The sequence below is a fragment of the Salvelinus namaycush genome, chromosome 7, assembly GCF_016432855.1.
Source record: "Salvelinus namaycush isolate Seneca chromosome 7, SaNama_1.0, whole genome shotgun sequence".
NCBI lineage: Eukaryota > Metazoa > Chordata > Actinopteri > Salmoniformes > Salmonidae > Salvelinus > Salvelinus namaycush.
Window position 1 is genome coordinate 43709471 of NC_052313.1, and position 24317 is coordinate 43733787.

General features: G+C 47.0%; 1 protein-coding gene across 1 annotated transcript in view; it reads left to right on the plus strand.

Moving 5' to 3' along the window:
* LOC120050733 (zinc finger protein GLI2-like) overlaps positions 1-24317 on the plus strand; it is a 68674-nt gene that overhangs the window by 23647 nt on the left and 20710 nt on the right. The window contains exons 3-5 of the mRNA XM_038997295.1: positions 5136-5335; positions 7542-7721; positions 23390-23591. Of these exons, the coding sequence (XP_038853223.1) occupies positions 5136-5335; positions 7542-7721; positions 23390-23591 (582 nt within the window). The remainder of the gene's footprint in view (positions 1-5135; positions 5336-7541; positions 7722-23389; positions 23592-24317) is intronic.

The following is a 24317-nucleotide window of genomic DNA, read 5'->3' on the forward strand; positions in this document are numbered from 1 at the left end:
ATGGGGACTACGTTGTAGGCTGTGTGTAGCGGTTATGACATGGTTTGGCTTGGAAAGGTTTTTACTCCTGATCACATACAGCTGATGTGTTGTTCATTGAAGTTCACAAAATAAGGGAAAAGGTGAGAGGAGGAGAGTGCATAGAGGTGAGAAGGAATACAACGTGGATGCTATGAAAGTGAACTGTGTTTACGCGTGATCAGGGGTGTACTCATTACGGTGATTATGTTGAAAAACGTTTTTTTTTAAACGGAAGCAAAATAAATACCTGAATTTGTCCAATAGAAACTCTTGTTTGCAACTGTTGGACTAATGATTACACCGTAGTTAAACTCTCTCGACCTGTGTGCACCTACCTTTGTGTAAAAAACTAAAAACGTCCTCCCTCATCATAAACGGCACTGACTGCCACTGGTAGCAATACTGAGCTGACCAGAGTCAACAAAGGATGGTTGTGTCCACGGAAATAGTGATGTGTTAACATTCCGTTGTTTCAAACCCTCTAATCCAATGAACTGTTTGTTGTAAGTAATTTCCCCCTCTTTCTGCATATGTGGAACTGCTGAAAGTATTGCATGTTAAGTTTAAGCCCAAACCATCCATATCATGTTGCAGTCCAGGCCCATATAAATCTACAGCAGTTCATTCCAGCCCTGAAGTGGACGATGTGATTTATCTAAATCACAGCTCCAGCCCCGAGGCAGCTACAGAGGAGACACCGTCACATTGTAATTAATCTCTAGTGTCGCTCACCGCAGCGGCCCAGCGCAGGTACATGACACACAGAGACAGGCACACACAAACACACATACACTCACTCACACACACACACACACACACACACACACACACACACACACACACACACACACACACACACACACACACACCAGCCATACATGCACCACACACACACAAAGCATACACACACATATAGTTATCCACACCTCATTATACAAATTATATCTCATATTGAGCACACTTTAAATCCAGACAGCCTATATAAAACCACCGTCAACTGAACACTTACAGTACAGTAGAATTAGGTCATGTCTGCGGAGGAGAGGTGTAAATTAAATCATGTTCAATTACCCAAAGTGTTTCAGACAGAACACTAAGTGGACTAATTAGAACAAGTATACATCTGCTCCAGCTTTTAGCGCTCTCTGTTGGGACTGTAAAGGCTAGCAACTCGCCGGTCTAGTCCTGCATTGTGCGAGCTAACAGCCAAGGTAGGACTGGAGGTGCCTCGTGCTCAGCAGGGCAACTGAGAACTCCACAGCCTCCTTGATCTCACACCCGCCGGGCGCCAGGCCCAGATACGCTCCACAGCCTGGCATTGTATATCTGGAGCTCCGGTCGCATCTGAAGCCCAGGCCTCCGCATAGTAATGATGAAACAATTCCACAGGCGGGCCTTTAACATTTGAATATTGTATTACTTATTTAGGGTGCTGCTCTCTCTACATCCTAAGTAAAGACATACTCTTCTTTATGGACGAGGGTTTTATTTAAGTTAAGCATTTCTCGCTTTTTGCATGACTGCTGGCTAAAGAGATCAATATTTATGTGACTCATATTTAAAAGTCGTTAGTTACATCTATTCAGGTCTCTGATCTTGTGAAGGGACTGATGTCTGATGTAGGTGCTTGCTATTGTTATGATATACAAACATCTCAGGTCCTATGCAAATTGCTTACTGTAACCCCGGCAACCCCGGGGTATTCTATGACAAGGTCTCGTCAGTTCATGCAGATGACGTGTTAACAGTTAATAGTGGTGCGAGGGTTAATAACTTTGAGGCATTTTAAATATCAATCAGATCGTTATCTCCATCAAAGCAAACAATTGGTCTTGCTTCACTCGTGACGCAATCACAATGTATTGCTGCAATAGAATACGACCGTCGGTTTCTCTTTCGCGTCGCAATGTTACATGGACTACATGACCAAAAGTATGTGGACACCTGCTCGTTGAACATCTCGTTACAAAATCATGGGCATTAATATGGAGTTGGTCCCCTCCTTGCTGCTATCACTGCATCCACTCTTCTGGGAAGGCTTTCCTCTAGATGTTGGAACATTGCTGCGGGGACTTGCTTCCATTCAGCCATGAGCATTAGTGAGGTAAAGTACTGATGTTGGGCGATTAGGCCTGGCTTGCAGTCAGCCTTCCAATTCGTCCCAAAGGTGTTCGATGGAGTTGAGGTCAGGGCTCTGTGCAGGCCAGCCAAGTTCTTCCACACTGATCTCGACAAACCATTTCTGTATGGACCTCGCTTTGTGCACAGAGGCATTGTTATGCTGAAACAGGAAAGGTCCTTCTACAAACTGTTGCCACAAAGTTAGAAGCACAGAATCATCTAGAATGTCATTGTATACTGTAGCGTTAAGATTTCCCTTCACTGGAACTAAGGGGCTTAGCCTGAACCATGAAAAACAACCCCCGACCATTATTTCTCTTCCACCAAACTTTACAGTTGGCACTATGCATTGGTGCAGGTTCTCCTGGCATCCACCAAACCCAGATTCGTCCATCGGACAGCCAGATGGTGAAGCGTGATTCATCCCTCCAGAGAACGCGTCTCCACTGCTCCAGAGTCCAATGGCGGTCGAGCTTTACACAACTCCAGCCAACACTTGGCATTGTGCATGGTGAGCTTAGGCTTGTGCGCGGCTGCTCGGCAATGAAAAGGCTTCAAGAGGCAGTTTAGGACTCGCTAGTGAGTGTTACAACCGAGCACAGACGGTTGTTACGTGCTACGCTCTTCACCACTCGGCAGTCCCGTTCTGTGAGCTTGTGTGGCCTAACACTTTGCGACTGAGCAGTTGATGCTCCTAGACGTTTCCACCTCACAATAACAGCACTTACAGTTGACCGGGGCAGCTCTAGCAGGGCAGAAATTTGACAAACTGACTTTTTGGAAAGGTGGCATCCTATGACGGTGCCACGTTGAAAGTCACTGAGCTCTTCAGTGAGGCCATTCTATTGCCAATGTTTGTCTATGGAGATTGCATGGCCGTGTGCTTGCTTTTATACACCTGTCAGCAACAGGTGTGGCTGTAATAGCCGAATCCACTCATTTGAAGGGGTGTCCACATACTTTTGGCTATCTGTTTGGCTCTCTGGACCTAGTAGACTCCTTCCCATGGTACAGGTAGGTAGACTCAGGGAGATGAAAAGGTCTGTGGCTAAAGGCCCAGAGTGACGGACTGAGCTATAGGCAGACAAGAGCATTTTGCAGCCAGGTTCCAGTCCATAATATCAGGTTGAAGTTTTAAGTTGCCCAGTAATCTAAAGGCTTTCTGTGAATGGAATATCTGTTTCTTCTCAGGCCTCAGACAGAGAGCCTTTTATGGTCATCCGTTAGCTAAGGCCCATGGCAGAAAGTTGGCCCATGGCAGAAAGTTGGCATTGAGACAAGCCTTGGTCGTCTGGGGGGCATTTAACTGGAAACGGAGTGGACTCACTTTGGGTCAAGCACAGACCAACCGGCCCCTGGAGACAGACAGTACTGGGGATAACTGAGAGATTGAGGTCAACCTGGGTCTGTATTCAAAAAGCATCTCAGAGAAGGAGCACAAATAGACAAAGAGTCCAGCTTCAGACACATAACTGTACAATCGTTTCTCATTGGGTAACTAGAGAATCTCTTAAGCATAAGGTTTGGTGAAATGAGGGTGTTTTCAACCTTCTTTAAGTCTTCAGTCTGGGTATATCTATATTTGAATGGAGATCATATGTACTAGTTTCTGGTGTGCTGAAGGACAATGAGTCTGGTGTCTCCTGCATAGTGCGTAGTCTAGCTTTCCAGACTCATGGCTCCACCCCCAGAGGTTCAGACAAACAGTGGCTGTAGGGAGAGACTACCTGGTGTGTGCTGTTGTATCCTCTGATCTTCAGCCTATCAGAGGATCTGTCTGTACAGCTAGCAGCAACCAGGCAGGAGACACACCGCTCATTGACATGAGTTCCTCACTTCCTCCTCTCCAGGTCAGGTTAGAACTCATATCAGGCACAGTGTGACTATCTTCAGTATCATCCCTTTCTGGGGTTAAAGGAACAATGACAGATGAAATGCTGAAACCAGCTACAGTGCCAGGGTCAGACTAACGTCTTTTTATGTTGAGGGTTGAACCTTTTGTCTATCTATCTATCTATCTATCTATCTATCTATCTATCTATCTATCTATCTATCTATCTATCTATCTATCTATCTATCTATCTATCTATCTATCTATCTATCTATCTATCTATCTATCTATCTATCTATCTGCCTACCTTATGTTACAGTGTATTTGTCTGTGGATGAGGTAACTTAGGGTAAATTAGTGTGACATCAGGTAATGCCATAGGGATGTAATATCATTACATTGCATGGTTGCGTTCCATACACCCACACACATACACACACACACACAGTCTGCTCCATGACCCCATCTCAAAGGAAACCTCTGTCGCTAACGTATTTCCAGATCAAAGCCCTGATAGGACGAGGAATGATCTGCGTCCCAAATGGCACCCTATTCACTATGTAGTGCACTGGTTTTGACCAGGGCCTATAGTTCACTAGGGGATAGGGTGCCCTCTGGGACGCAGACCATGATATTAGACGTGATCTCATTCTCATTCCAGTCTATATACACAGAGCAAGGAGACAGAGCGTATCAGATTCACCTTAGATTCATTATTCAGGCTTAGACCTGGCTGGCTGGCTGACACACTTGGCCTGCCTGCAGAGTTTATACAAATGTCTCAGGTGTGTGTGTGTGTGAACGAGTGCTCTGACTGCATCGTGCAGCACGGTCGGCACCGCTCTGTAGTATCAGATGGGAAATGGTTAGGCAATGTCATGTAAGGACTTAGGTCAGGTGAGATACAGCAAAGGGTCCCATTGTTTTACTTTCATTTGTAACTGTTTTTCTTTCCCTTGTAACTTAAAGAAAATCACAGGAACTTGAGATTTATGGATACAAGAAACCGTTCAAAGGTTTCCGTCTGTCACAAGAGACAAAATACGCCATGAACCACAGTGTACATGAACTAAGATGATAACACACTCTCTCTCTCTCTTTCTCTTTCTCGCTCTCTCCCTCTCTCTCTCTTTCCCTCTCTCTCTCTCTCTCCCTCCTCCAGTCCTGGACTAGGTGGCAGCCCGGTCATGTCAGACATCTCTCTGATCCGTCTGTCCCCCCACGCAGCCGGGACAGGGGAGTCCCCCTTCAGCCCCGCTCACCCCTACTTCCACCCTCACATGGAGCACTACCTCCGCTCCATTCACAGCAGCCCAACCCTGTCCATGATCTCTGCAGCCCGCGGACTCAGCCCTGCAGACTGTGAGTTCAACTGCATGTCTAGATTGTGCACATCCAAGGTCATTCACTGCAATGAGCATCACCTTACAAAGTGGATCCCAACAGAAGGAATCGTGTCATTGATTGATTACTGAAAGCTTGGTGGAGAATTGAAAGATTCTAACTTCTGAGGATTATGCAATTGTTTTCAGTGTGGAGACGGGATTTGCGGTTGTGATCGTCAGTAAACAGCATGTTTGAGTGGACATACAGATTAGGTTAGACACGTAGAGCCGGTGCTACATCGCTGCATGAATTAGTCTTACATGCTACATATTGCTTTTTGTGAAGCTCTGACCTCCCTCTTCTCACCACGTGTTCAATATACCAAGGGGGTTATTGGAAAGCCATGGAAATTGATCAAACTAAACAGTCCCCATGGAACTCCCCGAACTTTCCCCCTTTACCTCAGAGCGACGTGATGACAACTCTTTTTCAGAGCTGAATTACAATAACGGGTGGAGGCGAGGAGCCAGAATAGGAAATAAATCACCTTTTACAGTCTGTCAACAGTAATGTGGTCCTGCTTTTAAAGTTAAATAAGCAGTGCAGGGTTGGAGATCTCGCAGTGATAAAGCTATGGGAAAGAGGGAGAAAATGAAGGTGGCTATTTTCGGTTGAGGGAATTTCAAATAGGTGGCTCGGAGAGAGAGGAGAGACGGCCTTGGATTTCATTGAGAGACGGCAGACGTTTAGTTTGACGTTTGATGTTCCCACGTGACCCTTTTGAAAAACAACTGTTATATCTTCTAGGACTTTTAATAGGACTACCTTGTTTCGGGATGGATTTTGTTCTGAATTCCAAGTTTTCTATTAAAACTGATTTAATATGGAATTCTACTAATGGAAATTAAATGGTTTCAGGAAATTCTCTTCTTTGTCGCTGGCCAACACATATAACAGAGGTATAAACAGGCAGAGGTTCTGCTGTTCTTTTCTTATTGTCATTTCTGCGCTACATCACATTAGCATGACATTAGCATTGACAGGCCTCAGGATTCCTTTGGGCCCAGTCCGCTGTGTTCTATTCGTCATTCACATTCTCTTTCTATGGACTTTCTGTTCATTTGATTGAGAAAAAAAAAGAAGAGTTGTACGGCCGGGACGGCTCAGTTCTGCTTTGGCCTTCATCGGACTGCTTCAAAAGACATGTTCCTCATTGTGCTGATCCAAAGTGACTCCCTCCATTTAAGTGGTTATGTGATCCAGGAGAGAGAGAGGAGAAAATAAAGGTCTGGTTCTGCTATATGAAGTCAGTACAAGCACACGTCTGTTCTCTTCAAGCGCAGCGGGGCCTAATTGTGTCTGAAAGATCACTTCCAGTGGGAGAGGTGACACATAAGGGGGAGAGAGAGAGAGAGAGAACGAGAGAGGGGAGAAAGAGGGGAGTCCTGGTCTCTTCCTCCTCTGGACCCTGACCCAAACCATAAACAGAGCAGATATTTCCTCCTAAATTCCTGGAGAAACAGATGGACTTTGGAAGCCTCTGGGACAGAGTGCTGCTATTCAACAGCAGCTAAAGGCCATATCCCACTCTTATTGCCCCTGACACTTTTAAAAGGGATTTACTGGGGTGTAGTTGTTAACAGACTAACACCGTAGGATTCAGGGTGCTCCTTCAGGGTGTGTGTGTGTGTGCGTGCATGCGTGCGTGTGTGCATGTTATCAAAGAGAGAAATCCAAACACTACTTTGTTTCTCTCTCTCTCTCTCTCTGTCTCTCTCTCTCAATCTGTCTGTCTGTCTCCTTAATCTGCAGGACTACTGACACGCCTCACTGCACATCACTAACCTCACTGCCCAGCCAGCCTGGCCCTCTCATTCCCTCCCATTCCTCTTGTCCTGCATCAATGACTGCATCCCAAATGGCACTATATTCTCTATATAGAGCCCTGGTCAAAAGTAGTGCACTATGTAGGGAATAGAGTGCCATTTGGGATGCAGATAATGTCTCCCTAGGACAGTGCCATCGCGTCGGCAGTCCTAACCCTTTTCAAACGGCTCCGGCAGCATGTGGTGAGACCAAGTAGACCAACCGGGGCTGGAATCTGGAATGTCTTTTTCCCCCTCACTCATTCTCTCTCTCTCTCCATCTCATTCATCCCTCATTCCCCCTAAACCTTCCTTCCTCTCCCTGCAATGTTCTTGTCTTCCCTCACTCATTCTCCTCCTTCCTCTCCCCCATGCAGTGGCACATGAACACTTGAAAGAGCGGGGTCTGTTTGGGTTGCCCCCTCCCCCTCCTGGAGCCAGCCCTGCTGAGTTCTACCACCTGATGACCAGCCATCGTAACCCCTACGGAGAGCTGCTGATGCAGGGGGGTGGGGCGGCAGCTGCACACCTGCCAGACTACATCACCCCCATGGAAGGTGAGTTAGACTTGGACCACAGAGGCCCACCCCTCTTTAACGTAAATCTGTTGTATCTACACAACAGGTTGATACTGTCTGTGTGGGAAGGGGTGGAATGCATGGGAACACAGTCCCAAAAGTGGAAAAAAAATTATGAGTATTTTTGAGCTAAATTCCTGGTGATTTACAGTGGTGAGTTCTCAGACTTCACCAGTTCCCAGACTTCCACCCTTGGAAGTGTGTGGGTATGAATTGTAACATTCATTTTAGGGGAACGATTTTATTTGTGTCCCCTGCCCCTTCCTCTGTTGGTATCAGTGTGTACTCTAAGACTATAATATGGTGCCATTTTTATTAGAAACTATGTCGCTTTTAAAAGCAACACTGAGATTGCAACAACCTCACCGTAGGAGAATGATGAAACCCAGATCAATGGACCTGTAGACAGCAGAACATTAAAAAAAAGACTTTTTATACATTTTTCATTTCAAACAACTTCAAAGGGCGGGCCAGAAGCCCTCAGGTACTGTAACCACAGTATAGGTTCAGTAAGTATTTTCCCTCTCTCAAGTCTGTGCCAGGACATTCCATAAACAACAGACCTGATTGTACCGAGATGACATTTACTGGAGGAGGTTGCTCATTCAGAGGGGAGGAGGGGGACAGGGGGAGGACGGGTGAGACAGAGGGCGCCTGGGCCAGAAGTCTGTTTAATGTAATGAACGCCTACTTTCATCCTCAACTACCTCTGTCACCTTAAAAGGGTAGTGGTGTCTAGGGGGAGACGGATTATCATACACGGGGATAGTGTTACCGTGCAGTAGCGTTACCCATTAGGCTATAGTGTGGTGTGAGGGAACACGACATCAAAACCACCCTACACAGAAGCTTGGGTATCAAACGAGTTGACTGTGTTCATCATAACAGATGGATTCAGATTAGGACAGCCACCGATATTCACTGGCCTTTCACTGTATTGCTGCGTGACATTTACAGGAATCCCGACAGACGTTAAGGCAATGGGAGATACAGTCGACCCTTATCCGTCACCGTATGAGGCTCACGGCTACCAGTGTTCCTACAGTGGCTGCTACCACTACTGCTTCCTCTGCCGAAAAAAACACACACCTCACCCCACCGATGTCGCCTCAAGCAGCTCACACTACGCTCCAAACACTGCGAGAAAGAGAGATCGGGCCCCTCTGCCCCAGGTGATGGGTAGGGTTTGATTTGACACACAGACAGTGAGTTTTGCTACCCGTCCTGTACAAGTTCAGTTATTGCGCTGACGCTAGTCGGTCTACCTGAGTGTACAGTGAGAGTGTAAACGTTGTCCTCCAGTTTCTTAGTTGTACAGTGTCACGTTCCTGACCTATTTCTGTTAGTTTGTTGTATGTGTTAGTTGGTCAGGACGTGAGTTTGGGTGGGCATTCTATGTTTTCTGTTTCTATGTTGGTTTAAGGGTTGCCTGGTATGGCTCTTAATTAGAGGCAGGTGTTTGGCGTTCCTCTAATTGAGAGTCATATTTAGGTAGGTTGTTTCACAGTGTTCGTTGTGGGTGGTTGTCTCCTGTGTCAGTGTTTGTCGCACCATACGGGACTGTTCGGTTTGTTTTTGTACATCGTCATTTTGTGTAGTCTATTTTCCCTGTTCGTGCGTTCTTCGTGTTTATGTAAGTTTGTCGTCCAGGTCTGTCTACTCCGTTTGTTGTTTTGTTAGTTATAGTGAAGTTCGTGTTTTTTCGTCTTGTCTTTAAATAAATTATGTGTTCACAACCCGCTGCGCCTTGGTTCCATCACTACTCCTCCTTTTCGGATGAAAAGGAGGAGAACAACCGTTACAGAACCACCCACCAATCCAGAATCAAGCAGCGGTGTAATCAGAGGAAGGGACAGCGCAAGAAGGAGGAATGGACTTGGGAGGATGTATTAGACGGTAAAGGTTGCTACACATGGGAGGAGATCCTGGCTGGAAGGGATCGCCTCCCATGGGGACAGCTGGAGGCACTGAGGAGAGCAGAGGCAATCGGAGAAGGGAACCGGCGTTATGAGGGGACGCGTCTTGCACGGAAGCCCGAAAAGCCCGTGAGTACTACCCAAAAATTTCTTGGGGGGAGGCTAAGAGGTAGTGGGCCAAGGGCAGGTAGGAGACCTGCGCCCACTTCCCAGGCTAACCGTGGAGAGCGGGAGTACGGGCAGACACCGTGTTACGCAGTAGAGCGCACGGTGTCTCCTGTACGTGTGCATAGCCCAGTGCGGGTTATTCCACCTCCCCGCACTGGTAGGGCTAGATGGAGCATTGAGCCAAGCACCATGAAGCCGGCTCTACATATCTGGCCACCAGTACGTCTCCTTGGGCCGGCTTACATGGCACCAGCCTTACGCATGGTGTCCCCGGTTCGCCTACATAGCCCGGTGCGGGTTATTCCACCTCCCCGCACTGGTCGGGCGACGGGGAGCATTCAGCCAGGTAAGGTTGGGCAGGCTCAGTGCTCAAGGGAGCCAATACGCCTGCACGGTCCGGTATTTCCGGCGCTACCTCCCCGCCCCAGCCCAGTACCACCAGTGCCTACACCACGCACCAGGCTTCCAGTGCGTTTCCAGAGCCCTGTTCCTCCTCCACGCACTCTATCTATGGTGCGTGTCTCCAGCCCGGTGCCTCCAGTTCCGGCACCACGCACTAAGCCACCTGTGCGTCTCCAGAGCCCTGTACACACTGTTCCTTCTCCCCGTACTCGTCCTGAGGTGCGTGCACTCAGCCCGGTGCCACCAGTGCCGGTACCACGCACCAGGCATATAGTACGTTTTGAGAGTCCAGTGTGCCCTGTCCCTGCTCCCCGCACTAGGCTTGAAGTGCGTGTCTCCAGTCCGGTGCCTCCAGTTCCGGCACCACGCACCAGGCCTACAGTGCGTCTCAGCCGGCCAGAGTCTGCCGTCTGCCCAACGGCGCCTGAACTGTCCGTCTGCCAAGCGCCGCATGAACTGCCCGTCTGCCATGAGCCTACAGAGCCTTCCGCCAGACAGGATCAGTCTGAGCCATCCGTCTCCGCAGCGCCATCTGAGCCATCCGTCTCCGCAGCGCCATCTGAGCCATCCGTCTCCGCAGCGCCATCTGAGCCATCCGTCTCCCCAGCGCCATCTGAGCCATCCGTCTCCCCAGCGCCGTCTGAGCCATCCGTCTGTCCCGAGCCATTAGAGCCGCCCGTCTGTCCCGAGCCGTCAGAGCCGTTAGTCAGTCAGGAGCCGCTAGAGCCATTCGTCAGTCAGGATCTGCCAGAGCCGCCAACCAGACAGGATCTGCCAGAGCCGCCAACCAGACAGGATCTGCCAGGGCCGCCAACCAGACAGGATCTGCCAGAGCCGCCAACCAGACAGGATCTGCCAGAGCCGCCAACCAGACAGGATCTGCCAGAGCCGTCAGTGAGCCATGAGCGTCCAGAGCCGTCAGTCAGCCATGAGCGTCCAGAACCGTCAGCCAGCCATGAGCGTCCAGAGCCGTCAGCCAGCCATGAGCGTCCAGAGCCGTCAGCCAGCCATGAGCGTCCAGAGCCGTCAGCCAGCCATGAGCGTCCAGAGCCGTCAGCCAGCCATGAGCGTCCAGAGCCGTCAGCCAGTCATGAGCTGTCCCTCAGCCCAGAGCGGCTATTTGTCCAGAACTGCCCCTCAGTCCAGAGCTGTCTCTCTGGCCGGAGCTGCCTTTCAGTCCGGAGTTGCCCCTCTATCCTGAGCTACCTCTCTATCCTGAGCTACCTCTCTATCCTGAGCTATCCCTCTGTCCTGAGCTATCCCTCTATCCCGGTGCTGCCCCTTGTCTCGATGTTAAGTGGGTGTAATATGAGGGTGGTCATTTGTAGGGGGAGATGTAAGCTGGGATTGACTATGGTGGGGTGGGGACCTCGCCCTGAGCCTGAGCCACCACCGTGGTCAGATGCCCACCCAGACCCTCCCCTAGACTTTGTGCTGGTGCGCCCGGAGTTCGCACCTTAAGGGGGGGGTTATGTCACGTTCCTGACCTATTTCTGTTAGTTTGTTGTATGTGTTAGTTGGTCAGGACGTGAGTTTGGGTGGGCATTCTATGTTTTCTGTTTCTATGTTGGTTTAAGGGTTGCCTGGTATGGCTCTTAATTAGAGGCAGGTGTTTGGCGTTCCTCTAATTGAGAGTCATATTTAGGTAGGTTGTTTCACAGTGTTCGTTGTGGGTGGTTGTCTCCTGTGTCAGTGTTTGTCGCACCATACGGGACTGTTCGGTTTGTTTTTGTACATCGTCATTTTGTGTAGTCTATTTTCCCTGTTCGTGCGTTCTTCGTGTTTATGTAAGTTCGTCGTCCAGGTCTGTCTACTCCGTTTGTTGTTTTGTTAGTTATAGTGAAGTTCGTGTTTTTTCGTCTTGTCTTTAAATAAATTATGTGTTCACAACCCGCTGCGCCTTGGTTCCATCACTACTCCTCCTTTTCGGATGAAAAGGAGGAGAACAACCGTTACATACAGCATCCAGCAGGCCGGGATTCTGAATGAGCTGTTGTGTTGCATTGTGTCTGGGCCAAGCTTCTGCTTGCTCAGGCTAGCCAGGGGCAGGCAGCCAAAGGCCTCAGCCTGCTGTGCGTATATAAACTGTCATAACAACTCCCAAACAGTGAAATACACTGTGCAGGCCTCTCTGTATCTCAGCTCCCAAGACAAAGGTACTGTACTGTATGATGCAGTTGGCTTGTTAGTAGTGTAATATTTATGCTACACAGAGAAACAATGGACCTTAACTACCAGGAGAAAAAAGTTGAAGCAAGACCACAGCCACTTTGGCTCATACAGCTTCTCCACCACTGAAATCATAGTCCTCCTCATAGTGAAGTTAAACCCAGCACAGATAGACATATCCCTGTCTCTCATAGTGACGTTAAACCCAGCACAGATAGACATATCCCTCTGTCTCTCATAGTGAAGTTAAACCCAGCACAGATAGACATATCCCTCTGTCTCTCATAGTGAAGTTAAACCCAGCACAGATAGACATATCCCTCTGTCTCTCATAGTGAAGTTAAACCAGATAGATACATCCCTCTGTCTCTCATAGTGAAGTTAAACCAGATAGATACATCCATCTGTCTCTCATAGTGAAGTTAAACCAGATAGATACATCCCTCTGTCTCTCATAGTGAAGTTAAACCAGATAGATACATCCCTCTGTCTCTCATAGTGAAGTTAAACCAGATAGATACATCCCTCTGTCTCTCATAGTGAAGTTAAACCCGATAGATACATCCCTCTGTCTCTCATAGTGAAGTTAAACCAGATAGATACATCCCCCTGTTTCTCATAGTGAAGTTAAACCAGATAGATACATCCCTCTGTCTCTCATAGTGAAGTTAAACCAGATAGATACATCCCCCTGTTTCTCATAGTGAAGTTAAACCCGATAGATACATCCCTCTGTCTCTCATAGTGAAGTTAAACCAGATAGATACATCCCCCTGTTTCTCATAGTGAAGTTAAACCAGATAGATACATCCCTCTGTCTCTCATAGTGAAGTTAAACCAGATAGATACATCCCCCTGTCTCTCATAGTGAAGTTAAACCAGATAGATACATCCCCCTGTTTCTCATAGTGAAGTTAAACCAGATAGATACATCCCTCTGTCTCTCATAGTGACGTTAAACCAGATAGACACATCCCTCTGTCTCTCATAGTGAAGTTAAACCAGATAGATACATCCCTCTGTCTCTCATAGTGAAGTTAAACCAGATAGATACATCCCTCTGTCTCTCATAGTGAAGTTAAAGCAGATAGACACATCCCTCTGTCTCTCATAGTGAAGTTAAACCAGATAGATACATCCCTCTGTCTCTCATAGTGAAGTTAAACCCAGCACAGATAGATACAGTACATCTCTCTGTCTCTCATAGTGAAGTTAAAGCAGATAGACACATCCCTCTGTCTCTCATAGTGAACTCAGCCCAGGAAGCCTGGCCAGAGCAGGCTATGAATGTGATAGCCAGCCTTACCTAGTGACATGGCCACTCAGGACTCAAGGCCAGCCCAGCCTCCGGAGGAGGAGGAGGAGGGGTCCCTTCCACACACACAACCTAGCAGTTGGTCGTCCACACACACAGCCTAGCAGTCGGTCGGTTGCTGCCTGGTGCATGGCTTGCTGACATAAATCACCGGGGGAAAAGGAGGCGAGGCGCTGCGAGAGGAGGGGGGACGAGGAGAGGTGAGGTGAGCGCCAGCCCCGGCTTTCCATTCCCTCATTTATCAGGGGAAGTGGCACATTAATAAACACATCTCCCCTGAGGTGAGCCGCTAACACAGATAAATAAGGCTGCCATTTCTGAATGGCTTGTCCCAGTCACTGAAACCACAGAGCCATTAATGCAATGTAAATACTAAGGGCTAAATTCACCTTAGCTTTTCTTTTAGGATGAACCCGAGTTAGTAACTAGTTAACTACCGCTAAGTTACAGCACGTATTCTCCAACGCGAATCCCCTCCCCCGATCATGTGCTCAATGTCTTTAACAGCTCATGTGAGAAACATATTTATATTAAGTCTCACAGCAGAAATATCCCCTGAGAGACAGTGGTGGAGTCCCTTTCAGGGCTGGGGTCAATTTGAATTTAAAAGTTTTTTTTTTTTTTTATCGAAATGGAATACTTTTTAAATAAATAGCTTCTACTCATCAGTTTATTGAGAAGTCATTGAAAATAGATGCTTATTTCAATGATTGTTGTTATTTAAGTTTACGTCCTGAATTGAATGCCTTCAATTCGAATTGACCCCAGCCTTGGTCAATATGTCCCGGGATATTTCGGGAAAGTCCCAAAGCACTAAAACTGAGCACATGTGTGTTACTTATGGGACTGTATTGGAGAGAACATTTTGAAATGACAGTGAGCCATTAGCTTCTGCTAAGAATAATGGCTCAGGAAGCAAGAATGTTATTCTCTGTGGTGGTAGCCTAGGTTTAATCAGCCGAGGCACTGTTTGTGTAGAGCTGCTGGTGCAGTGCCTGGTGTTGGCACCACATGTTATTGAGCCATTATGGACGTCCGGTTGCAGTGCCTTTGGTTATTACCCCACAGGTCCTAATGGCACTGTTGCTCTGGACTGGCTCCACTAACACCACTGCTAATGTCTAGCACCTGTTGAGCCCTGAACAACTGGCTGACTGGCTCTCCTGCTGACATCACTGGCCCCCTAGAGCAACAGACTCCAGAAACACACCGGTTCAATATCATAGGAAATTAGAGGATAACCAGCTTTATGAATTTCATCTGTGATTTGGTGTTTTAAATTTTTTTACAAAATGCCATTACCCATACAGTTTAAGGCTTCTATTCTTAAAATATGTTTAAACAGCTGGTTACAGTAAATGCTGTACATGGCTGGTAGTAGATTATACATAGTGGCACTTTTTCATGAAGTAATTATTGGATAGTTATTACGTAATTATCATCCTACATTTTTTCAAAGTAAAACCAGGTAGCTTAGGGACTTTCAAAAAAAAAAACAGTGACAAAATGTACATTATAAACCATGGACATAAGAGCGATCAAAAACACTTTGCATACATTTCAGTTGAAATCAATTCTCTAAATTGGCCTCATTTACCAAAGTGAAGTACAGAATGTTTTCGATCGCAGTGAGATTTTTATCTGTTTAATTAAAGTACATTATTTAGGCTTAGATTTATTATCCTTTACACTGAATCTTAATGAGGTCACCAAGGCCTATGGGTGCATCCCAAATAGCACCCTATTCCCTACATAAGTCTCTGGTCAAAAGTGGTGCACTATGTAGGAAATAGGTTGCCATTTAGGATGCATCAATTTTGAAAGACAACAGAGCCAAGATCTTTTCAAACGGAATAGAAGCCGTTTGTTTTGCGCATTTTGTTTTATTTTAATTTTAGACCGTGTACATTGAAAATGTGTGTCACTAGGGCACATTAAAGAAAGTTGTTTGAGGATTGTTTTATTTTTTTTTATTTTCATCTTTCATCTCCATCCCGTATCCATCCTCTGCTTTACTTCCTTCCCCTGTTATAATTCTAGCACCGGATAAGAGATGAGTTTATTTTACTGCAACAATATCTTCTGCCAGGCTCGGTTTCCATCACCTCAGACAAATTGTTTACTGTATTAGCTGGGAATCAATCTTGAGCACTTATTGATAGTGCTGCTCTATTTCCAGGGGGTTTGGGTGTCGGAGGGAGGCTGCGTTAGCATCCATCACCCAGTCCCAGGCTGGGCTAGAGGCTAGGCTGCGCTGGAGCGTTCCTCTAGGTCTGTCTCTCGCTCTGCAGCTCCAGAAATAGCACAGAGTTGGGCAGGGTATGATGGGATGGGGAAATGACACAATGATAGTGAGAAAGAAAGATTGACTCGATATAATTATTTTTGCCTGTATGAAATAAATACAAATATTTGAAAACATTCTTAATATCTCACAGTGGTAAAGTGGGTGCCCTCGCTTAAGGAGAGAGAGAGAGACACTGGGTTTTGGCTTGGAGTAAGTGATAGTGGGGCTAGGAGTAGGGGCAGAAAGCGGGTTACATACATGGCATAAAAAGTTAAACTGATAGCCATTATAGATCATGCATGGTGTGGGATATATATATATATATATATATATATATATATATATATATATATATATATAATATATAAATGTGTGTGTATATATGTATATATGTGCAGTACCAGTCAAAAGTTTGGACACACCTACTCATTCAAGGGTTTTTCTTTATTTTTACTATTTTCTACATTGTGGATTTATAGTGAAGACATCAAAACTATGAAATAACACATAAGAAATCATGTAGTAACCAAAAAAGTGTTAAATAAATTGAAATATATTTTATATTTGAGATTCTTCAAAGTAGCCACCCTTTGCCTTGATGACAGTTTGCACACTCTTGGCATTCTCTCAACCAGCTTCATGAGGTAGTCACCTGGAATGCATTTCAATTAACAGATGTGCCTTGTTAAAAGTTAATTTGTGGAATTTCTTTCCTTCTTAATGTGTTTAAGCCAATCAGTTGTGTTGTGACAAGGTAGGGGTGGTATACAGAAGATAGCCCTATTTGGTAAAAGACCAAGTCCATATTATGGCAAGAACAGCTCAAATAAGCAAAGAGAAATGACAGGCCATCATAACTTTAAGACATTTCAAGAACTTTGAAAGTTTCTTCAAGTGCAGTCGCAAAAACCATAAAGCGCTATGATGAAACTGGCTCTCATGAGGACCGCCACAGGAAAGGAAGAACCAGAGTTACCTCTGCTGCAGACGATAAGTTCATTAGAGTTACCAGCCTCAGAAATTGCAGCCCAAATAAATGCTTCACAGAGTTCAAGTAACAAACACATCTCAACATCAACTGTTCAGTGGAAACTGTGTGAATCAGGCCTTCATGGTCGAATTGCTGCAAAGAAACCACTTCTAAAGGACACCAATAAGAAGAGACTTGCTTGAGCCAAGAAACACGAACAATGGACATTAGACCGGTGAAAATCTGTCCTTTGGTCTGATGATTCCAAATGTGAGATTTTTGGTTATAACCGCTGTGTCTTTGTGAGATGCAGAGTAGGTGAACAGATGATCTCCGCATGTGTGGTTCCCACCGTGAAGCATGGAGGAGGTGGTGTGATGGTGTGGGGGTGCTTTGCTGGTGACACTGTTGTGATTTATTTAGAATTCAAGGCACACTTAAGCAGCATGGTTACCACAGCATTCTGCAGCGATATGCCATCCCATCTGGTTTGCGCTTAGTGGGATTATCATTTGTTTTTCAACAGGACAATGACCCAACACACCTCCAGGCTGTGTAAGGGATATTTGACCAAGAAGGAGAGTGATGGAGTGCTGCATCAGATGACCTGGCCTCCACAATCATCCGACCTTACCCAATTGAGATGGTTTGGGGTGAGTTGGACCGTAAAGTGAAGGAAAAGCAGCCAACGGGTGCTCAGCATATGTGGAAACTCCTTCAAGACTGTTGGAAAAGCATTCCAGGTGAAGCTGGTTGAGATAATGCCAAGAGTGTGCAAAGCTGTCATCAAGGCAAAGGGTGACTACTCTGAAGATTGCAGTGCTAGAGGCATCAGTACAAACCTGGTGTCACGTTCTGACCATAGTTCTTGTGTGTTTTGCTTGTTTTAGTGTTGGTCAGGACGTGAGCTGGGTGGGCATTCTATGTTGTGTGTCTAGTTTGTCTGTTTCTATGTTTGGCCTAATATGGTTCTCAATCAGAGGCAGGTGTTTTGTGTTGTCTCTGATTGGGAATCATATATAGGTGGCTTGTTTTGTGTTGGGGTTTGTGGGTGGTTGTTTCCTGTCTCTGTGTTTTCTCTGCACCAGCTAGGACTGTATCGGTTTGCCACATTTTTTTATTTTTCTATTGTTGTAGTGTTCACAGTTCGTATTATTAAATATGTTGAGCACCAACTACGCTGCGTCTTGGTCCGATCCCTGCTACACCTCCTCTTCAGACGAAGAGGAGGAAGGCTGCCGTTACAGAACCACCCACCAAACTCGGACCAAGCAGCGTCGTAACAGGCAGCAGCGACAGCAGCAGCAGCGGCCTATTACACAGGACTCCTGGACATGGGAGGAAATTCTGAACGGTAAAGGACCCTGGGCTAAGGTTGGAGAATATCGCCGCTCTCGTGAAGAGCTGGAGGCAGCTAAAGCCGAGGAGCGGTGGTATGAGGAGGCAGTACGGAAGCGCGGTAGGAAGCCCGAGAAGAAACCCCAAAAATTTCTTAGGGGGGGATAAAGGGGAGTGTAGCTGGGTCAAGTAGGAGACTTGAGCCAACTCCTCCTGCTTACCGTAAGGAGCCAAGGATGGAACCAGAGCCGGTGAGGGCGGTATTGGAGGTGAGCGTAGTAGAGACTGTGAAGGATCTAATGGGGAAATTGGAGGAGAGAGAAATGAGGGATTTGCTGGTTTGGTGCATGAGGCACGACATCCGCCCGACGGAGCGTGTCGGGGATTTGATGTCACCTGAGTCAGCTCTCCATACTCGTCCTGAGGTGCGGGCTAGCCGTCTGGTGAAGACTGTGCCAGCCTCACGCACCAGGCCTCCTGTGCGCCTCCCTAGCCCTGCACGTCCTGTGCCAGCTCAGCGCACCAGCTCTCCTGTGGCAGCCCCATGCACCAGCTCTCCGGTGCCGGCGCCACATACCAGGCCTCCAGTTCCAGCACCCCGCACTCGCCTTGAGGTGCGTGCCCTCAGCCCAGTACCACCAGTGCCTACACCACGCACCAGGCTTCCTGTGCGTCTCCAGAACTCTAGAACTCTGTTCCTCCTCCACGCACTCTCCCTGTGGTGCGTGTCTCCAGCCCGGTACCACCAGTTCCGGCACCACGCACCAAGCTTACTGTGCGTATCCAGAGCCCTGTACGCACTGTTCCTTCTCCCCGCACTCACCCTGAGGTGCGTGCCCTCAGCCCGGTACCACCAGTGCCGGTACCACGCACCAGGTGTATAGTGCGCCTCGAGAGTCCAGTGTGCCCTGTTCCTGCTTCCCGCACTAGCCTTGAGGTGCGTGTCTACAAACCGGTACCACCAGTTCCGGCAACACGCACCAGGCCTACTGTGCGCCTCAGCAGGTCTGAGCTGCCTGCCTGCCCAGCGCCGTCTGAGCTGCCTGCCTACCCAGCGCCGTCTGAGCTGCCTGCCTGCCCAGCGCCATCTGAGCTGCCTGCCTGCCCAGCGCCATCTGAGCCATCCGTCTGCCCAGCGCCATCTGAGCCATCCGTCTGGCCAGCGCCATCTGAGCCATCCGTCTGCCCAGCGCCATCTGAGCCGCCCGTCTGTCCCGAGCCGTCAGAGCCGCCCATCTGTCCCGAGCCATTAGAGCCGTCCGTCAGTCAGGAGCTGCCAGAGCCGCCAGCCAGTCAGGAGCTGCCAGAGCCGCCAGCCAGTCAGGAGCTGCCAGAGCCGCCAGCCAGTCAGGAGCTGCCAGAGCCGCCAGCCAGTCAGGAGCTGCCAGAGCCACCCGCCAGTCAGTCAGGAGCAGCCAGAGCCACCCGCCAGTCATGAGCTGCCCTCCAGTCATGAGCTGCCCTCCAGTCATGAGCTGCCCTCCAGTCATGAGCTGCCCTCCAGTCATGGGCTGCCATTCAGTCCGGAGCTGCCACTCAGTCCGGAGCTGCCACTCAGTCCGGAGCTGCCACTCAGTCCGGAGCTGCCACTCAGTCCGGAGCTACCTCTCTGTCCTGAGCTACCTCTCTGTCCTGAGCTACCTCTCTGTCCTGAGCTACCTCTCTGTCCTAAGCTACCTCTCTGTCCTAAGCTACCTCTCGGTTCGGAGCTGTCTCCTCAGTCTGATGGGGCCCTTTGTGAGGGTTCCTAGGCCAAGGTCGGCGGCGAGGGTCGCCACTCAAAGGACGCTAAGGAGGGGGACAAAGACAAGGGTGGAGTGGTGTCCTCGTCCAGCGCCGGAGCCGCCACCGCGGACAGATACCCACCCAGACCCTCCCCTAGAGTTTTAGGGGGTGCGTTCGGAGTCCGCACCTCAGGAGGGGGGTACTGTCACGTTCTGACCATAGTTCTTGTGTGTTTTGCTTGTTTTAGTGTTGGTCAGGAAGTGAGCTGGGTGGGCATTCTATGTTGTGTGTCTAGTTTGTCTGTTTCTATGTTTGGCCTAATATGGTTCTCAATCAGAGGCAGGTGTTTTGTGTTGTCTCTGATTGGGAATCATATATAGGTGGCTTGTTTTGTGTTGGGGTTTGTGGGTGGTTGTTTCCTGTCTCTGTGTTTTCTCTGCACCAGCTAGGACTGTATCGGTTTGCCACATTTTTTTATTTTTCTATTGTTGTAGTGTTCACAGTTCGTATTATTAAATATGTTGAGCACCAACTACGCTGCGTCTTGGTCCGATCCCTGCTACACCTCCTCTTCAGACGAAGAGGAGGAAGGCTGCCGTTACAGAACCACCCACCAAACTCGGACCAAGCAGCGTCGTAACAGGCAGCAGCGACAGCAGCAGCAGCGGCCTATTACACAGGACTCCTGGACATGGGAGGAAATTCTGAACGGTAAAGGACCCTGGGCTAAGGTTGGAGAATATCGCCGCTCTCGTGAAGAGCTGGAGGCAGCTAAAGCCGAGGAGCGGTGGTATGAGGAGGCAGTACGGAAGCGCGGTAGGAAGCCCGAGAAGAAACCCCAAAAATTTCTTAGGGGGGGATAAAGGGGAGTGTAGCTGGGTCAAGTAGGAGACTTGAGCCAAGGCTGCCGTTACACCTTGGAAGGCTGCCGTTACACCTGGGTTCGATCTCAGGCTGTGTCGCGACCGGGAGACCCATAAGCCTATATATTTTGATCAAGTTTGTATCACAACTAAAGTGGCCAAATAACTTCATTAAATGAAGCACGTGAATCTGCTTTACAACAGGTGTAGAGCCTAACTGGCATAGTTTCAATAAAATGTCATTTGATTTGTATTTTGGTTACTACATGATTCCATGTGTTATTTCATAGTTTTGATGTCTTCACTATTATTCTACAATGTAGAAAATAGTACAAATAAAGAAAAACCCTTGAATGAGTTGATGTGTCCAAACTTTTGACTGGTACGGCATGTGGTTAGTGGTTAGAGCATTGGACCAGTAACCGAAAGGTTGCTAGATCAAATCCCTGAGCTGACAAGGTAAAAATCTGTTGTTCTGCTGCTGAACAAGGCAGTTAACCCACTGTTCCTAGGCTGTCATAAATAAGAATTTGTTCTTAACTGACTTGCCTAGTTAAATAAAGGTTAAATAAAAAAGAATAATACTGTATCTAATGCATGTGTTATAGGTCCCAGTTTTGGGACTGGTGCAGCAGATAATAGTTCCTGTAACACCGGATAAATGATGAAACAGGAGAACGTGGCTTCTCTTTCAAAGGTTCTCTCAATTATCTTATTCAACATTCTCTCAAGTGCAAATCGTATTTTTCTGTCTTTTCATTGTATTTACATTTTTTGTTTTGTTTTCTTTAAAGTGTATTTAATCATTGGTCTCATAAATCCCTGACATATTTCATAAACATGTCAAAAATACATCAATTCACACATCAAAAATATTCAATTCCAATCCAAATCGTAAAATTCCTTACGTTTATACCCCAAACACATTTACTCTTAACTGTAATTCACCTGTTTAGGTTATAATTATGTAGTTGACTGTTGCCCACTATAGCCCCATAGGAGATGCTAAAACACGAAAGCCTTTAGAGACTGGTATTATCAGGAATCAAGGTAAGACCCAGATGCAGACATGTAGAATTGACAATGGTTTAATATTCCAACAGGGGCAGGCAATAGACAGGTCAAGGCAGGCGGGGGTCAGTAAACCAGAGGTGGGGCAACGGTACCGGGCGGCAGGCAGGCTCAGGGTAAGCAGAGGTCAACAATCCAGAAGTGGGGCAAAGGTGCAGGTCGGCAGGCAGGCTCAGGGTCAGGCAGAGTGGTCAGGCAGGTGGGCTCAGAGACGGGACAGGCAAGGGTCAAAACCAGGAGGGCGAGAAAACGAGAGACTGGGAAAAGCAGGAGCTGAGAACAAAAACGCTGGTTGACTTGATAAACAAGACGAACTGGCAACGGACAAACAGAGAACACAGGTATAAATACACAGGGGATAATGGGCGACACCTGGAGGTGGGTGGAGACAATCACAAAGACAGGTGAAACAGATCAGGGTGTGACAGGTGTAACTCATTAGAAGTTACTTTATACCCATGCTCAAAACACATTCACTCAGTGTAAGAAGGACTAATAGAAAGACAAGACTATTGCAACTGACATTAATGCTAATTTCTGAAAAATTACTGAACAAGCTAGCATTGCGCTAACCGAAGCTAGCAACCAACTGACCGGAGCTAGCAAACAGCTAACCGGAGCTAGCTCTAAGCTAGCGGCTTTTCTAACATTTACAATACAACAAAGTTATTAAACGTCACAGTTACAACATTAAATTCTCTAAATCCTTAGGATATTGTCATGAGTGTTTTTTTCAACAACAAAAAATGTTCAGGAGTTAACAATTCGTTTTTTCTAGATCAAAGGAATTCACCGCCATCATTTCACTTTACACTTGACATGCATTTTCTATCTAGTACACAGTTATACAATTACTATGTTGTTCAAAACCATTACATTCACTTCAACAAGCAAGTTACAAAACTATATTGTGGTATTCAGTGTTTTTTGGGACTTTACTGACCTGTAACACAGGATAAATGATGAAACAGGAGAACGTAGCTTCTCTTTCATAGGTTCTCTCAATTATGAGAACACACAGGTGCAGGATCGCATATAAACCATTGCGAAGTAAACACGTCTCACTGCCCCCTACTGGTGGCCAACAGTAGTATCAATGCATCGCAATGGCGAAACCTTGGAGGACTGACAATTCAGTAAAAGCATTCTTCCCCAATACAAAGAAACAATACATAAACACAAATGTGATCATGTGTGCGTCACACATGTGCTGTATGTATACAGTATATGCAAACTATGACAATAAGTCTCTGCATACTTGTTCTCTGAACTTGTTCTCAACTAGCCTACCTGGTTAAATAAAGGTGAAATAAAAAAAAATACTTGAATCAGATGCAACTATGCCAGGAGGAGAAGCTGAGAGAAGTTCAGAGGTTGTCAGACTAACAGTCTGTATGTGTCTGTGTGTTTTTCTTTCCCACAGTGTCACGGTTCCCCAGTCCCAGACTGACCCCCAGGCTGAACAGAAAGCGAGCCCTGTCCATCTCGCCTCTCTCAGACGCCAGCATCGACCTGCAGACCATGATCCGTACCTCGCCCAACTCTCTGGTGGCCTACATCAACAACTCACGCTCCAGCTCTGCAGCTAGCAGCTCCTATGGACACCTCTCTGTTGGAGGCATCAGGTACCCTAGCCAGTAACTAGTCAATATTTAGTAATAAATGATTGTTAAAAACTATTGATTTAAGATGCTTGGATAGGGTTAACTGATATACTGGTCACATGAATATAAACTCCATTTAAGTCAAATAAAGTAATACATGCCTCCGGATTGGCGCAGTGGTCTAAGGCACTGCATTGCAGTGCTAGAGGCGTCACTACAGACCTGGGTTCGATCTCAGGCTGTGTCGCGACCGGGAGACCCATAAGGCCTAGTCCATAGGCCTATATATTTTTATCAAGTTTGTATCACAACTAAAGTGGTCAAATAACTTCATAAAATGAAGCACATGAATCCGCTTTACAAGGGGCGTGGAGCCTAACTGGCATAGTTTCAAGTTTGGGGAAGATCATTTACACCATAAAAATGCACTTTTCTGATAAAAGCATTACATGCATAATCGCATTTGTGGTCACTTTTGAGAATAGTGTTTTCCTGCTAATGGAACATTCATGCTTATAGCCTACTGCAGTCTGCACATTGCTGCACTTATAATGTGAAGAAATTGCCTTTTTTAAGCTAAACGTTTTCAGTTTTTTTTATGCTAGTGTCCAAGACTATGGAATATTTATTTCTTGCACAGAATAGAATATGTCAACTTTTGTACTATGGGGGATAGTAGATTGACATAGGCTAGTGCTTTTGCTGCCTACTTATTACTCGTTAGGCTGACGAAAAGTAAATGTGGAC